The following is a 17,595-nucleotide window of genomic DNA, read 5'->3' on the forward strand; positions in this document are numbered from 1 at the left end:
ACCAACTGGAGAGTTTCTCAGTATTCATCAATGGCAAAGTCACCAGCTGATCTTAACACCTAGGAGCATCCTTTTCAGTTACAGAAGACAAAACTGAAGTCAGAGAGACCCACAAAGAAACAGCTACTAAAGGTGGCTGCAAGAAAGACCAGGCAAAGTGTCTCAAGAGACGAAACTCTTAAAGTGTTCCTGATTTTTTTCTTTCTTTCTTTTGTTTTACTGCCCTCTAGTGTTAGCTTGCAGCTTTGAGTTTCATCTCTCAGTACTCTCTCTCCCTGAGTGAAAAATCCTTTAAAGAATTTGGCCATTCAAAATAAATAAACTTGTTTGTATATTGATAACAAACACCTTAAGGTCTGATTTAATTCCATAGTAAGCACAGACCTTGCCCCAAACCCCCCCCTAACCAGGCTAGCCCACAGGTCACATGACCACTACTTAACTAGAAACCATGCTTTTTTTTCTTCCCCTGTCATATATAATGAGTAATACATACAAATCATTTCAGTACATAGGTATGTCCCCCAATGTCCTGTTCGGAGAGCAATTACTTTCTAGCTGTCTGATTGGATTTTTGTTTTTAATAAATCAGTCTCATGATTGTGAGCCCCACCTAATGTGTAAACAAATGGAAGGCAGGCAGGGTAGTGAGGTGAGGAGACCAAAGACATTACTGCCAGGCAACCCTACATCTGATATGGCTCCCCAGTACCATTCCAGCCTTCCACTAGCACCTATAGTGGATCCTGTTGTGTCATTTGTAAGTATAATTGTCTTTATGTAGGTGAGTGCTAAGCTAGTGCTATGTAGGGCAGCAGATATCGATTGTTCAGATAAGAAATACTTATGTCTTATTAATGAGCAATAATAAAAAAAGAGAGTCTTTTAAAATGAATTGCTCATTGACTTCCATTTCAGACATTGCAATGTTTTAAATTTTAACTGGATATAATGGTTGTCAAAAACAACAACAACAACAACAACAACAACAACAACAACAACAACAACAACTAAACCCCTTTAGGTAATTTAATACCAACCATATCAATTTTTTTTAAAGAAAACCATTTTTAAAGCAAAAAAATCAAAGATCAAAGTCATTGCAATCTAAACTAAGACATAAAAATGTACATTTATCTTCTTAGACAGCTTTCTGACATCAATGAAGTAGATTAGGCATGTTTTCATTTTTATGAGTTTTTGTGAATGTGTGTGTCTGCAGGTTTAAGTGTACAAGTAAATAAAGGAGTTTGTGCCTGTAACCCTTTAAAGGAGTATGTGGTGGCTGCAATGAAGAAAAGCAAGAAAACAAAAAAAATATTAACACAATTTATATAGCACACTATTTTACATTATTTTACTTTCAATCTAAAAAATGTTTGAAATGAATATGGTCTAATACACCCCAAGCCCTCCTTTAAACTCACCACTGTTTGCTGCAGGTACTGCTACAGCACTCCTACTCTGGAGTTTATCACATCAGTGCACTCCTGAACAGCGGACTTATTTTTGAACAGTAATAATAATTTTTTGCACATCAGGTCATCCTGCATACTAAGCCAACATATTGAGGTCATAGTTCTTTTGCACACATCTCTGTTTCACACTTTAATATTGTCTTCTTTTTGTCTTCATTTATTTATCTGTACTATTTATATTTTATATGTTCTATTTCTATTGTATATATTAATTGGCATCTCTGTGGGGACAGCAAAGAAAAAATTTCATTGCACAAAGAAATCCCTTTTTTTCTTTGAATACATGACAATAAACACTTTGAATCTTGAATCTCTTGAATCTACAGAGCTGCGTGTTAAACTAAGATAAGATGAACAAACAACTTCTGTTGAGAATTTTTTATAATCGAATTATTCAAATTACTCCGTGAATTGTTGCAGACCCATGCATTAAAAGATGTGAGACAGGTGGAGGACGATCCCACTCAGTGGCAGACCGGCTGTCATCCCATCCCATTGACCCAGCACCCAAGGGAGGCCATAGCGTCAAGGAGTACAGCAAAGGGCCACATTTCAGCCTGACAGCTTGATCATCTGGATGGGGAACTCTCCAGATTGTAAGTTACCAGAATACTGGAGATGTCATAGGATCCAGTAAATATTCCAGTAAAAGCTGACGTACTGAAGCAACTTCTTTACTCAAAGAATCTGACATTTAGAAAACCGTCACTCCCTTCTTGCTTCCTCTTCTGTAGTGCTAGCCAGATTTTGCTAGAAAATTTTAAATTGGATCTATTTAAATATTACAGCTTCCCATCCCACAGCCAAATAAAGGAGATGTGGAAATTTTTTTTAGTCTGTTACAGATAAAAGATAAGTTTATTGTATTTTTTGACCGAACAGGTACTCTTGTGTGTTCTGTCTTGCAATGTAAGAGACGCAGCAGCAGATTAGAATCAAGTATAGAAAGACTTTATATATTCTCTACATCACCAAATTAATACATGGATATTCCCTGGACAACGTAACCCAAAGTTTGCGCTCCATTCACGGGTTTTAGCAAAGTACACATAGCAACCTCCACATATAAAACATATTCCACCAGTAGAGAATCTGTAATGCACATAAAATAAATATAAGAGACTGTCGTCAATCGCAGAACAGTAACCAGACTCCTCCATGGCTCTGTGGCTGAAGAGTTCACTATATACAACACTTACTCATCATCAAGCCAGTCTATATCTGGAAAGAAATGTTTCAATATTCACCTCTCAGACTCACCAACATGGAGACCCACTGATGGCTCCAACCCTGGCGAGCTGCTCCCCCCATCACCCTCTCTCCACATTCCCCAAGTAAGGACTGATTGGAATCTCAACACTCTGTTCACTTTTCAACATACATCAAGATTTATACACCTGAGTCACAAACCCAGAATCCCTGTGATGTCCCCATTTTTACTTTATCATGAATATTATTACTATGGAAGGAGGAAATGCGCACGCGTGCACACACACACACACACACACACACACACACACACACACACACACATTTTATAAACCCTCTGGTGACTGTTAACATATATGTGTAACGAGTATTTGAACCATTCTGCTTGATTTAGCTGCTGTCAAGTTTTAGCAAACAATAGCTGTAGGGCTCAAGTGTTGGACCGGGCATGACAGAGAGAAGCAGAGTGTAAATGGTAAATGGCCTGTATTTATATAGCGCTTTACTAGTCCCTAAGGACCCCAAAGCGCTTTACATATCCAGTCATCCATACATTCACACTCACATTCACACACTGGTGATGGCAAGCTACATTGTAGCCACAGCCACCCTGGGGTGCACTGACAGAGACGAGGCTGCCGGACACTGGCGCCACCGGGCCTTCTGACCACCACCAGTAGGCAACGGGTGAAGCGTCTTGCCCAAGGACACAACGACCGAGACTGTCCAAGCCGGGGCTCGAACCGGCAACCTTCCAATTACAAGGCGAATTCCCAGCTCTTGAGCCACGATCGCCCGTAGTTTGAGATTCTTTCTTCCCTTAGAGAAATCACACAGGCTGGCGGCCTTACTGCAGACAATAATAAAAGGCACTAATTTACATGAGGAACAGATCATCAGAGAGAGCAAAACTAAACAAGTCTACCACCCACTAATGATGTGTCGGTCGCGAACGAAATGGCTCTTACACAGACACAGAGAGAGGCATGAATTTTCTTCAGTGTATTTCTGACATTCAGGATTTCTCTCGAACAAATGGCCATAATTTCCTAACCGTAGGGGCTAGAACGGTCATTCTGACACCGTTTTGTTCAGAAGAGATGGAGGAATCTTCAGGTGTTCATAATTCATAATTAAAGTATAAATTATTGAACATATATGACTTGCAATACACTGTAACTGAGTAGAGGCGAAGCAAAAACTGCCTTGACTTGCCCTCAAACAACATTTTGTAAATCGAAATCTATATCAGCATCAAAATCATTCTTTCACCATAAGAAACAGCAGGGGTTGGTGAACAGTCATAGAAATTTTCAGGGCTCTGTTGAAATCTATCAAAAAGATATGACGAGAGAAAAAAGTGCCTCATTTAGTTGAAGTTGAGTTTGAAATCTGAAGAAATCTGAGCGAGAAACAAATTTCCTACCCTCAAAAAAATGTAATTCATGACCAAACGGTAACAAGTGAGAAACAAATTCTTGAATTGTGAGCGTCAGGAGTGTCTGAAGATATATTGGCACAAGCCTCATGTCTCAACTTTGCTTTGTTAAGCAGATATGACAATTTGAAAATGTGTCTCATTAGAGAAATCCAGCGGTGATTTTGAACAAACTCTCCATTGACTGTCTATGGAGAGTTTTCAGACTTTGTGTTGACATTTTCTGAAAGCCAGCAAAAATACCTACGTTTTGATGTATAATTTGTGGGGGTTGAGTGGAAATTGAGCGAGTAGTAAGAAGTTGTTGGGACATGAAGAGAAAATTCAAAAAGCTCAAGTGTCCACTCTGAGTTAATTGCACAGCAACCATAACAACGCATGTATTTTCTGAAAAATCACAAAGCTGCAACTGAAAACTTAAAGAGGCATTAAATTAAAATGGTAACAGATATGAAAAAGCTGAATCATACATGAATAGCCCAATAATCTGAGAATGTTTTAAAGTTTGAATGGAGTTTCTACGTGAAAGTATAAGGATGTAGTTAAGTTTCAAAATCAAGCAAATTTTAGCAGAATTTTGGAAGTTTTCCATTCATTTTCCATGCCTGTGAGGCATTCACACAACTACACACTCCAAACACGCTGAACCAGCGGTCCCCAACCCCTGGGCCTCGGACCGGTACCGCGAGAGTTGAGGCTCAGGTGTGAAATGTAAATAATTTTTTTTTTCGGTACCGGTACTAGTTTTATTTTGTTGTATTTATCCGCGACACCTTAAAGGCCGGTCCGTGAAAATATTGTCGGGCATAAACCGGTCTGTGGCGCAAAAAAGGTTGGGGACCACTGCGCTAAACTCAAAACTCGCTCTCTCTCTTTTTCTGCTCTCTCTCTTTCTCCTAAAACTTCCCCTGTATATGACTCTGGTTTTACGTGGCCTATCAACACAGTTTATAAATTGGTATATATCACCTTGTTGCTTTGTCTTTAAGTGGTCATGTGATTGGCGTACCACGACTACTTTATTCTTCCTCAGTCAAACAGCAGCACTCATGCCAGTTTTGCCACCTTAGTTCCAGGTGTTGTGCTAGACAGTGATCGTGATTACCGTCCGCGGGAGCGCGCGCAGCTGCTTAAAACTGTAGCGTCCAGATTACTTACAGCTACTTCCGCGTTAGTAATGCTGCTACTCGTAACGCCGTTATTCCCATCACTGACTACCACACACCAAATCCGGTCGTTGGTACGTCCTGGCTTGTGTAGCCACTAGATAACAAAAGCTCAACACTGTGCTTAGCATATGCCCATCCAAGCTGAGTCAGCTTGGATGGGCATATGCGGTTTGTCCTCAAGGCCTGGTTCCCACTGGATTCTTGGCTGACTCATCAAACAAAGACTTAACTATATTACTTAAAAACCACTTCATCTCTCCATTCCTCATGAGAGAGTTAGAGCAGGATTGTAAACATGTTCCTTATTTTGCTCCTCAGACTTGACTTTGCTTCTTCTTAAACACAACACTGAACTTTAAGCTCTTTCAGATTAATCACATGTACAGAGGGTACAGTCAGGTGTATTTTAACAGTTTCTGCTTTTACTTACAGACCTCAGGAAAAAGCCACGTTTGACAGCTCTTTGAAGACAGCTCCATTGTGGATTGTATTTAAAGGTGTTGCTGGGACTCATTTACTTCAAATAAACATTATCGACCAGCAGTTATGTTTTATGGACTTGGAGAGATGAGAGGAACAGCTGTAAGTTTAATTGCATACAACTCCAAATCAAAAGAGTTAGGACGGTATGTTATGAAAATGAAACTGAAAACAGTATTCCAATAGTTCTTGCAACACATTTAAAAAAAAAGTTGGAACATCCTTTAGAAAAGGAGCTGAATCTTTTAACATTTTCTATTATAAAAATGTATAATTTTTCAGTCTTTTCTCCATGTTTCTTAGTTTCCTCAGTCATATTTCCCTCTGTCTCTTGCTCTCTCTTTGTGTTCTCACTCTCGCTGTCTCTCTGTTTTTAGTCAGACTTTCATTGTGTTTCTCATACTTCCCAATTTATGTTGACAGTCTCTTGTCCCGTGTACATTGTGTTCAATTTTGCTTCCAAAGTCTCGTCAGTTAATTTTTTTTCAGCTGTGTTCCCCAGATGTGGCAGGCAGGTAGGTTAGGACCCAAATGTAAGACTCTCTGTCCTGATTCTCTCCTGTATATTGGCTCTCTCACTCTGTCTGTTGTTTTGATCTCCATCTTGCTCTGTGTGTCATTTGTTTAGAGCCTGCAGTGTTTGTATCCATGAGTATCTGCCAGTTAAGTTGGATTAAGTTATTTTTAATTTCCAGCAATGAAGCTGTTGTTCAGTCCAGCCTGATAATCTTACATTTGAGTCCTGACCTACCTGCCAGCCACACACAGCACTTCATGACATTTAAAGCTTCCTTTCTATGTAACCTCAATATTCCCATCAGTTTCCCCCTAAATATTTTATTATACAAGTTGTACTGATGAAAATACACAACAGATCATATTTTTTCTTTCTTATGTTTTGCTTTGAGAACGAGCTGGCTATTCACAGTGAAAATCTTGTCCAACAGGTACAGCTGGGTCTGCCAGCATTTGGGTTGTACGTGAAGGAGAGGATCTTTCACTTTATAGTTTTTTGACTGTGTCTGGAAACACAAAGTTCTTCTGCAAGGAAAAATGTGAGCGAGCAGAAAACATCCTCATTAAAACAGATGAAACCACAGCTCAGAGCGGCAGATTCAGCATTGAATACAAAGATGCAGCTTCAGGAAGAGGAAGCCTGACTTTTACCATCACAAATATGAGAAAGTCTGACTCAGGAATGTACCGGTATGGTTTGGGTAAATCTTCAGCTCCAGATTCATACTCAGACTTTGAGGTCAGAGTTTCAAATGGTGAGTTTCTACTAAAAGTCAAAATTGGGAAACCAATCACCTACTCTCATACCCCCATAAACTCTCAGGCCAAATACAGTCCTATTTAAACTCAGTCACTTTATTTATTTATTATATAATTCATGGATGTTCATCTATTTAACAGAAATTGCTAAAAACTCTAGAGTCTCCCGTGCACAGAGTGAGGGAGAAGAAATCTCATTTCCATGTCCCACTGCTGTCCAGGCACAGAGGAAGTTCCTTTGTAAGAATCCGTGTGAGAAAGAAGGAAATATCTTCATTGACACAACTAATGACAAAGTTCAGAATGGCAGGTACAGCATTGAATACACAAAAGGATCTGCGTTTGAACTTCGAGCAACCATCAGACGTCTGACCAAGTCCGACACGGGACAGTACAGGTGTGGTTACGGGGACCCTTTATCTCCTGATTCATATGACACTGACGATATTTTGGTTGTAGATGGTAAGTTTCTTTTCAGAATAATAACAATTCTTGATATGTTCATCCTATAGCTTGTTGTTAAAATCTTGCAAATTAGGGATTAGATTAAAATTCATAGTAAAAGATGCCAGTCTTTCTACAATTCTCTCTGTTTTGTTCTTTTTCTGCCCGTCCTTTCCAGCACTGTAGCAATCAGAATTATTGTTTGAAGACCAGGAAAAATGCCCAACAGATTTATTTTACCAAGTGGACCATCCTGGCTTTTGATATACTGGTAGATGGTCAGGTGGCCAGGAGAGGAAAGAGGTGCAGTGCTTTCCCTGCACCTGTAAATTGTTATTATAATTTTTTAATTATGATTAAAATAATCCCACTATTGTCCTCTCTCACGTATTCACAGACATTTGGGACATTATTGGACACAATATTCATTGTAATTGGGTCTTTTCCAGTTACGTTGTTAAATATATATGCCCCCCCTGGAAGCGATATTTATTTCTTTAAGAAAATTATAGACATGATGGTAACAGAGACAGTAGGTTTTCTAATTGGCGGAGGAGATTTAAATATACATCTATAACCAAAGCTAGATATTTCCAATAGAAAAGCACAGAATACCAAAACATTAATTAAGAATATAAATACATTGATGAAGGAGGTGGGACTAATTGATATATGGAGAAACTTGCATTATACCTATTTTTCCTCACCGCACTTGTTATACACAAGAATAAATTATTTTATTACCTTTGGGGAAAATAAAGATAGAATAAACACTTGTGAAATTGGAGCAATAGACTTAAGCGACCATGCACCAGTATACCTGTCCATTGATTTAAACCTGCAACCAAAACTCAATAATTGGAAATTAAATTCAAGCTTACTGAATGATCCACACTTCAAAGAACAAATTAAGAAAGAGATTCACTTCTATATGGAAACGAATGATAATGGTGAGGTGTCTCCTCCTATTCTGTGGGATACTTTAAAAGCTGTCCTGAGAGGGAAAATTATAGCAATATAAGCAATTATAAAAAAAAAGATGAGAAATAAAAAATTAGAAGAGCTGCAAAATAAGTTAGAAGAATTAGAGAAAAGGCATAAAAGAAAAACAACACAGGATATATTGGAGGAAATCATCAAAACAAGAAATGAAATAAATGATTTGACTACATATGAAATTAAATTTTTTTTTATGTTTCTTAAACAAAGGTATTACGAGGGAGGATCTAAAGCAATGAATGTTTTAGCCTGGAAACTAAAAAAGTAAATAGCAGATAATACAGTTCACAAAATTAAACATCCAGTGACAAAATTAATAAAAAATAAACTAGGAGAAGTTCAGAGTGCATTTGAAACATTTTATAAGACTCTTTATGCTAATAAGACAGAGAGTAGTATAGTTGAAATGAACAGTTTTTTAGACTCTCTCGATTTACCAGTACTGAATGAAGAACAGAATAAAACTTCGATTGAAGATATAACAGAAAAGGAACTAAGAAGAGCAATAAGGAGCTAAAAGAAGAATTAATACCAGTGATGCTTCTCACACTGAATTGAGTCTTAAAGAAGGCTCAAGTACCTTTTAGCTGGAAAGAAGCAATTATCTCTGCTATCCCAAAAGAAAACAAGATAAATTAGAATGTGTGTCATATAGACCAATATCTGTTCTTAATACAGATCATAAGCTGTTTATATCTATCATGGCTAGACGATTACAAAAGTTCTTACCTAGTCTAATTCATAATGATCAAACAGGTTTTATTCGAGAGCGCCAAATACAAGATAATGTACGGCGGACACTACAAATTATTAACCATATTCGACAGAATAAAGTAGAAGCAATGGTAATCAGTATCGATTCAGCATTCGATTCAGTTAATTGGAACTTTCTTTATGGAGTCTTGCATAGATTTGGCTTGCATGAAATAATAATTAAGACAATACAGGCACTTTATGATAACCCTACGGCAAGGATTAAAATTAATGGCTACCTATCAAATAGTATTAAGCTGCAAAGAGGAACAAGGCAGGGCTGTGCGTGCTCACCATTATTATTCACGTTATATCTGGAACCATTGGCTCACTATATATGGCAAAACAAAGAAGTAGAAGGTATTAATATCCATGAGAAGGAGCATAAATTATGGAGTGCCAGGACTGCCATAATGCATTAATTAAATACACCATTAAATAATTAATTAAATGTGGCAATAATTAATTAAAATTGGAATTAATTAATTAAATAAATAGTTATGACACATGTAATTAATTAATTATTGACACATTTAATTAATTATTTAATGGTGTATTTAATTAATGCATTATGGCAGTCCTGGCACTCCATAATAAATTAGCCTGCTATGCAGATGATATTTTAATATTTTTGGGTCAACCATCAAACTCTCTACCTAAATTAATGCAGTTATTTGAATACTTTGGTCGACTATCAGGATATAAAGTTAATATGAGTAAAATACAATTGCTTAAGTACAACTATATTCCATCAGAAGAAATTAAAAATAAGTACCAATTAGCATTAAAAAACGCAGGCCATTTTTTGATTTTGACGGTGTTAACTACTAGAAGACTAGAGGAAATATTAGTTATATTAATGGAAACAAAAACACACTCCTTACATGCCTTTTGTATTTTTTTTCTGTTTTTCTTCCTTTTCTATTTTTCTTTCTTTTTTTCTTTTTTCTGTTTTTCTTCTTTCATTCCTTTTGTATGGATATTTTAGTTAGAAATAAGACCCCAAGTAATTGGGTCTTTTTCAGTTTAAACCTTTTGCAAACATATATGAGATTCTTGACGGGTTCCAGTCACACTTTAAAGAACAGTATTATGCTGTATTCTGTCTTGTTCTCTATGAAACATGTCTAAATGGAATCTTAGAAATTCAATTCAGATCTATGAAAGTGAATATAAATAAGTCTGCTTTTTGATTTTTCTATAATGGGCTCTGTGTTACAGTGGTGACTTACACTTCTACTCAGGTCTGTGCTTTCAAAGGATCAACAGCAGAAATACACTCCAAATTCAGATACCTATCGATTATAAATGACATAAAGACAAGAATCCAGAAAATGTTCTGGTTTACTACAGTCAAAGATAATGAGCCTGTGGACCTGAAAACAGATCCAGAGTATTCAGGTCGAGTTCAGTATCAGTGTGAAAACAATGACTGCACTCTGAGAATCTCAGACCTGAGAGAGAGCGACTCAGCTGAGTACAAGTTCATGCTCATAACAAACAATCCAGGAGGGAAATATACTGGATCACCTGGAGTCACTTTGACTGTTACAGGTAAAAAATATTTGACTGGAATTCACGTTAAACATTTCCATGTGTATTTGTGCAGATGTTGAGATATTTCTGATATAATGTCATTGTTTTTTTTACTCCCAGATCCACAGCTCCAGGTACATGTGAGGAGATCAACAGTAAACTCTTATTCTAACTGGACAGAGCTGACATGTCACAACAACTGTCAGCTACCCGATCAATCTTCCTACATCTGGTACAGGAATGGACACAAACTTTCATCAGACGAACAATATTTACAGCTGAACACATTTGATTCTGCAGACCGTTTTTACTGCGCTGTGAAAGGATATGAGATATTCCCTTCTCCAACAGTGTGTGAGTTCACTACTTTTTGTTTCATTAAGAGAATTATATTTAATTTTTCTTTATTTACGTGAATGTGTCTGTATGTTAGTTTTAGTCAGAGGCCTTTCTTTTGGGAGGTTTACAATGTTTTCTTTTTAGAATATAAATTTCTAAAATTTGGTTTTGTTGTCATTCTTATGTTTCCTCCTCCAGATGCTCCAAAGCTTCCCTCTGTGTCAGTGAGTCCCTCTGCTGAGATAGTGGAGGGCAGTTCAGTCACTCTGACCTGTAGCAGTGATGCTAACCCAGCAGCTAACTACACCTGGTACAAGGAGGATGTCATCAACCCTCTCAGGTACCAAAAACAACATTTTTTCAGATCCATCCGGCCTTCTCAATCTGGAAAGTATTACTGTACAGCTGATAATGGCCTGGGACAAAAGAGATCTGAAAGCAGAACTATTGATGTGAAATGTGAGTAAAATACATTTATAAGCTTTAAATTCTTTGTTCTCAGTTGAACAGTTAACATCAACTTTAGAGATAAGACTTAATTCATCATCATGAAGAGTGAAAACAGATTTACTGCACAATCATGTCTGTTTATTACAATATAAGGAAGTTTGACAAGGAAATAGGAAGGTTTCTACATATTATTATTTTATAATTTTTGTTGTGAGAAGCCTGCAAAGACTTGAGTATATTTATAACCAACCATGTTGTCATTCTTATGTTTCCTCCTCCAGATGCTCCAAAGCTTCCCTCTGTGTCAGTGAGTCCCTCTGCTGAGATAGTGGAGGGCAGTTCAGTCACTCTGACCTGTAGCAGTGATGCTAACCCAGCAGCTAACTACACCTGGTACAAGGAGGATGTCATCAACCCTCTCAGTTACCAAAACCAACATGTTTTCAGCTCCATCCTGCCCTCTGACTCTGGAAAGTATTACTGTACAGCTGATAATGACCTGGGACAAAAGAGATCTGAAAGCAGAACTATTGATGTGAAATGTGAGTAAAATACATTTATAAGCTTTAAGTTCTTTGATCTCAATTGAACAGTTAACATCAACTTTAGAGATAAGAGTTAATTCATCATCATGAAGAGTGAAAACAGATTTACTGCACAATCATGTCTGTTTATTACAATATAAGGAAGTTTGACAAGGAAATAAGTAAGGTTTCTGAATGTTACCTTTTATAATTTTTGTAGCGTTGTGAGAAGCCTGCAAAGACTTGAGTATATTTATAACTAACCATGTTGTCATTGTCCTTATTTCTCCTCCAGATGCTCCAAAGCTTCCCTCTGTGTCAGTGAGTCCCTCTGCTGAGATAGTGGAGGGCAGTTCAGTCACTCTGACCTGTAGCAGTGATGCTAACCCAGCAGCTAACTACACCTGGTACAAGGAGGATGAAAATTTACCAAAAGCATTTGGACAGAACTTCACCGTCACCAAGTTCAGACCTGAACACAGTGGGCGTTATTACTGTGAAACCCAGAACAAGCTGGGACGTCATAACTCCACCTTACAGCAGACCATTGTGCCAGGTAATCATTTATATTTACATACTGGATACACTCAGAAAGGAGTGCAGTCAAAAAGTCAGGCACAATCTACATTCATGCACTATGGCTAATTATTGGATGGCACTAGAATTTATAATAACAGATCACCTTCAAAATACCTCAGCACAGATAGAACTGTATTACTACCTAAATGTACACATGTGCAAGTATTTATTTTGCCAAAATGTTTCCTCTTCAGCGTTGTATGGACTCATAGCGCTGCTACAGATAATTAAACCAGAGCTGATGTTAAAAACTTTGCTCTTTTGAATCTACACTAATCCATCATCATCTTTAAAAGCATATGTTTGTATGGTGTCTGTCCTGTGAGGGCCAAATATCTCAAAATAATCATTAATGAGTTCAGAAAACCAGGCCTGCAACTTGATTTACAAAGATAATTTAAATATATTAAAAATAAAATACTGGCTGCACCTGTAACTGTTCAACTTGCCTGTGTGGTTAAACAGAATATGGCAGGAGTCCCACTGTCTGCTGTCAAGGCTTTCCTTATTCATGTGCTAAAGAGTCCTAAGAATCAACATTGTAACTTATCTATCACGATGACAAGAACCATGTTTATTGCTAATGCTAGTCCTGTTTCCATGCAAAAAGCAGATTGTAACTGATCTCAGAATACTGAAAGCAGAGCCAGTGACATTTTTAACCTCCTGTTAAAAACCAGGGATTTATCCATAATGCCCATGTGCACCCAGCCAGATAAAGCTGCAGGCCACTCAGCTTGAAGTGATTTTTAATCGAATACAGACGAGGCTATGAAATTAAGATGTGCTACAGTTTTCAGTGGAATAAGGGGCGCGCCCAGTTAACCCTGTTTCCAGAGACAATAGCCAACTGCTGCCACTGTAAAGGATGAATGTTTATTGTAGGCTTTTTACTTTACAGTATAAAGTGCATTGAGACAACTGAAATGAGAGAAACGTTATGATAAAACACTGTTTGAGATTAACAGAGTGAGGTCACGTTACTCTGCTGTGTTTAAATAGATTTCTATTTTTATTTTTCACTGGAGAAGAACTTGGCTTCTGTAGCCTAAAACTCCAACACTGTTCAGGCCATACACAGGTCGAACGTTATGGAATACTCAATTAACTATTAGTGCTTTACTTTGATCTTGATCAGGAGCAAAGAAGATAAAAGCTGCTGGAGTAACTGCTGCTGTTCTCCTGTGTGTAACATCCCTCCCTGTCTTCCTTTGGATTCGGTGAGCAGATCTGTCGCATTAAACTTTTACTTTTCAGTCATTGTGTTGTTCTTTTGTTCATTATCATTTCATTCCTCAGAAAAAAGAGGAATTCCAAGGAATCATCCAAGACTGAAGGCAGAGCAGACAACAAAGAACAGGTGAAACCAGAAATATAAATGCAGTAAAAAAAAGCATCATTCACCATTCTAATCTAAGATCATTTTTTTCTATGCAGTGTCTCTCTGATCAGGAGGAGCCACAGGAACAGGATGATCTTCAGTATGCCAGCATCCACTTCTCTAAAAACCAGGCAGATCCTCTCTACAGCAACAGCAGTTCAGCCCCACAGACACCTGGAGGAACAGAGAGTTACACTTAAAAACTGAAAACTATTTGAATGAAAGAGTCCAGGCAACTAATCAGTCTTCCTAGATTGTATCACATCATCTCAACAAGAATAAATGTAACAAAGTTGTTGAACTTCATGCAGATCATACATGATTTAATTACGCTCACCACAGAAACATAAAATCTTTATTTTATTTTTTCAAATTACAAGTTTGACTCTTGTTAATATAAAAACCACCTACTTTAACTTTTTTGAGTTTACTGTGTTACACTGCTGTTAAATCAAATTAAAAAGTACAGCCCTGTGGTGAGCAGCTCCTCACATAATACAATGAGCCTCGCTAGAAGATTCAAATGAATATCTGGGAAATGCATTGCCTGCTTGAGCATTCTTCTTCTGTTTTTAAGCTTGTTTTTTTTCACCATCATAATATAATTTCATGCTACATACTCAGAATCAACTAATTTCTTGTCAACAAAGACATAATTCCCATTAGCAGAAAGAAGCTGCATCATGGGAGGTTTGGTCTGTTCACTCAGTGAGCATCATAATTTAGCCAGCATGGTGGCTACTGGAGCTAGTTCTCTAGTTCTTTTGCTGCTCTTTTTCTTTGCTTATCACTTGTAGAAAAATACACGTATGTGATCAAACATGATTATCATAGTCTGTTTTCTGATGTTTGATATCCTGATGTATTATTATCATAATTGCATTTATTTGATAAACTATCAACTTTTTTAACAAACAATTAAATAACACCTGATTTTTCAGTAATCTTAACACTTCATCAGAGTGATATAAATGGTTTCTCTATATAAGGCTACGTCCACACGTACACGGGTATTTTTGAAAACAGAGATTTTCCGTTTTTGTTTTAAAAAATAATCCCGTCCACACGTAAAGGCAGAAACGAAGGAAAACGCTGCTAGGAACATGCCAAAGCAACAGGTGGCGCTATATTCCTACCCATGCAGAAATGTTGGCCAATCAGAAGTCTAGAAGCCTCGGTGGGAAAAAGTAAACAAAGATGGGGCATAGAAGCAGAACTGAGTCCTATGTGTGGAGGGACAGTAACTGTGTGTGTATATGTAAGCATTTAAACACTGCAGAGAGTACAATTAACAGTAATAGTATTGTAGAAATTAATTTCACCGAAACAATAACGTGGCGCACAGTTTGACGTCAAAAAATGCGCACACCTTTGACGCTGCGTTTTCTCCGTTTTTCTCGTCCACACGTAAACGCAAAAACGGAGTTTTCAAAAATATCCACCCTGGCAGGAGATTTTAAAAATCTCCATTTTCAGTGACCGAAAACGCAGTTTACGTGTGGACGAAAGGTGCAAACGCATAGAAAAATCTGCGTTTTCAAAAATACCCGGGTACGTGTGGACGTAGCCTAAGAATACACAGAAGCAGAAACAATACATTTTGTTTGAAGTAAATATTATAATTAATCATCTTATAGAAGTTATATATGTTGGTACACTATGTAGATTATAGGACAAAGAAGCAGTTGTCAAGGACGAGTTCGGTTATATATACACAGATATACATACGTTACAATTACTTTAGTATGATGGGATTTCAGAGAAACTGTTCAAGTTGCTGTTTCTATCAGGAGAGGAGAGAGAAGAAGCCAGAGCAGAAGTGAGGTGTAAATTGTGCAGTAATATTAAGCTCTTGGTATATTCCATTGAGAAACAGTGAGTGCGAATTAGACTGACCAGAGTTCTTTAGGGCAGGAGAGGGTGGCAAGTGAGTATTGCAGGTAAGTATCCAAGTATAACAAAGAATGCACACTTGCACTGCAGAGCCAGGGGTGCATATTAATGTTGTGAACAGGAAGGATGTCTGGTTTCACTGACCTGATTTCCACAATTTGACCACAGCAGAAAGTGATCAAATAAAGTAGAATGTTCTGAGTGAAACATCTTCTACTCTTCTGTATTTTCTTCTGCTTATTCAACAGACTTTACTAACATGTGGAGCCTAAACATTTTATTCTGCATGTTAACTCCGTGTAACTCTGGGCTTCTTGTTGATTCAAAGTGCTGCTGTTTTAAAAAGAGGATGTTTTTTTGATGATTGGCCCTGAGATATCCAGAAATGTTCACAGGATTCAAACCATCAATAATCCAGATATTCCCAAATGTGATGGCCAAACCCATGGCCACACTCTAAAGTCAGTAACTCTTGTATTTTCATTTCTTCATTTAAACACAGTAACACACTTTAGTTTCCAATAACTTTATTGATTGGTTTGGATACATTTGTTCTATTTCTAAGGGTGCACATTTAGTTTGCTTATGTATTCATACCACTTCATTAGTTTGATTTTTGACTAACCTTTGTCAAAAAAGGTTTAGGTTTAAGTGGTTTTTGATTTTCTTCTTTGGTGTTTAGTTTATTAACAAACCAGACGATACTGCACTGTTTGTTATTTACAATTGTGTTTTGTTTAGTTATCCCTTGTGTGTCACTATGGTCTGATCAGCCATTATATATACCCTTGTGTGTCATTTCATGTTTAGGTCAGTTATGTTTGTTTGGGCAGTCATTAGAGTTGGATGTCTTGAGACCGGTCTTGATCTCGAGACCACTTTTACGTGGTCTTAGTCTTGTCCTGGTCTCGACGGACTTTTGTCTCGGTCTTGTCTTGGTCTCGCTGTCTCAGTTTTGCTGTCTCAGATGAACATAGTGGTCGGGAGATTTGGAGTCAACAGTATCCATGACACACAACGTAACATTCGATAATGGGTCATGCACAAAACCATCAGCTCTAAGAGCCGTGCTTAGAGTACTTTGTTGGGAATCAGAAGAGTCGACTCCCATTGAGCGAGAGCCGGCTCCTCACTTAATTTCCTTTCGCTGCTCAGCTCTCACACAGCGACACACAGTGGCTCGCTGTGCTCAAATCCCTCCATATTGGGGCATATTATTATTTCGCCTTTCGCGCCCCTCAAACACAACTAAATGCAACCCATTAGATTGAGCAGTATGCCATATCAGTAAGTTACAGAAAGGTCAGAGACTTCGTCTGTCATAACATTGACCACAAAGAGTTTTCGGTAAATGCAAAAAGAAGCATTTGGCAAAATGCAGATTTTGCAAAGTCTCCTTGACCGATACAGCCGGGACTACTTCAACCTTCACCAGACACCTGGAGCGCAAACACCCTCAAAGGTAAGCTAGCCAGTAGCCAGCTTTCCATTTTCAAACTCTTCTGCCTACCTTTCCAACCTCAGATGACCAGGTCATGTTCATGTAATATTGTTATTTATAATGTGTTCTTCAAGCGGTATAAATTATTTAGGGACAGAATTTTTGCAACTTTCTCTGCAGACTTAACTTGTGAAGATCAGAGATGGG

At 37.7% G+C, this 17,595-nt stretch overlaps 1 protein-coding gene and 1 long non-coding RNA gene across 2 annotated transcripts; both read left to right on the forward strand.

Annotated features, from left to right (window-relative positions):
* Nucleotides 1-4,846: 4,846 nt before the first annotated feature.
* On the forward strand, nucleotides 4,847-12,739 carry LOC147327179 (B-cell receptor CD22-like; the record flags this gene model as incomplete). Its single annotated transcript, XM_086297368.1, has 8 exons — nucleotides 4,847-4,868; nucleotides 6,728-7,045; nucleotides 7,191-7,511; nucleotides 10,467-10,799; nucleotides 10,902-11,135; nucleotides 11,319-11,579; nucleotides 11,852-12,112; nucleotides 12,390-12,739. Coding segments are annotated over 8 exons (2,100 nt in total), but the record flags the coding sequence as incomplete, so codon positions are not given.
* Nucleotides 12,740-13,869: 1,130 nt separating this feature from the next.
* On the forward strand, nucleotides 13,870-14,530 carry LOC147327180 (uncharacterized). The gene is made up of 3 exons (XR_015129831.1): nucleotides 13,870-13,893; nucleotides 13,973-14,033; nucleotides 14,111-14,530. It is a non-coding gene; the product is annotated as an uncharacterized LOC147327180 (long non-coding RNA).
* Nucleotides 14,531-17,595: the final 3,065 nt, after the last annotated feature.

The sequence above is a fragment of the Aulonocara sp. 'chitande type north' Nkhata Bay genome, linkage group LG6 (genome assembly GCF_057382095.1).
Source record: "Aulonocara sp. 'chitande type north' Nkhata Bay isolate Kocher_YH1m ecotype deep benthic linkage group LG6, A_spYH_male_GT1.1, whole genome shotgun sequence".
In the NCBI taxonomy this organism is placed as follows: Eukaryota; Metazoa; Chordata; class Actinopteri; order Cichliformes; family Cichlidae; genus Aulonocara; species Aulonocara sp. 'chitande type north' Nkhata Bay.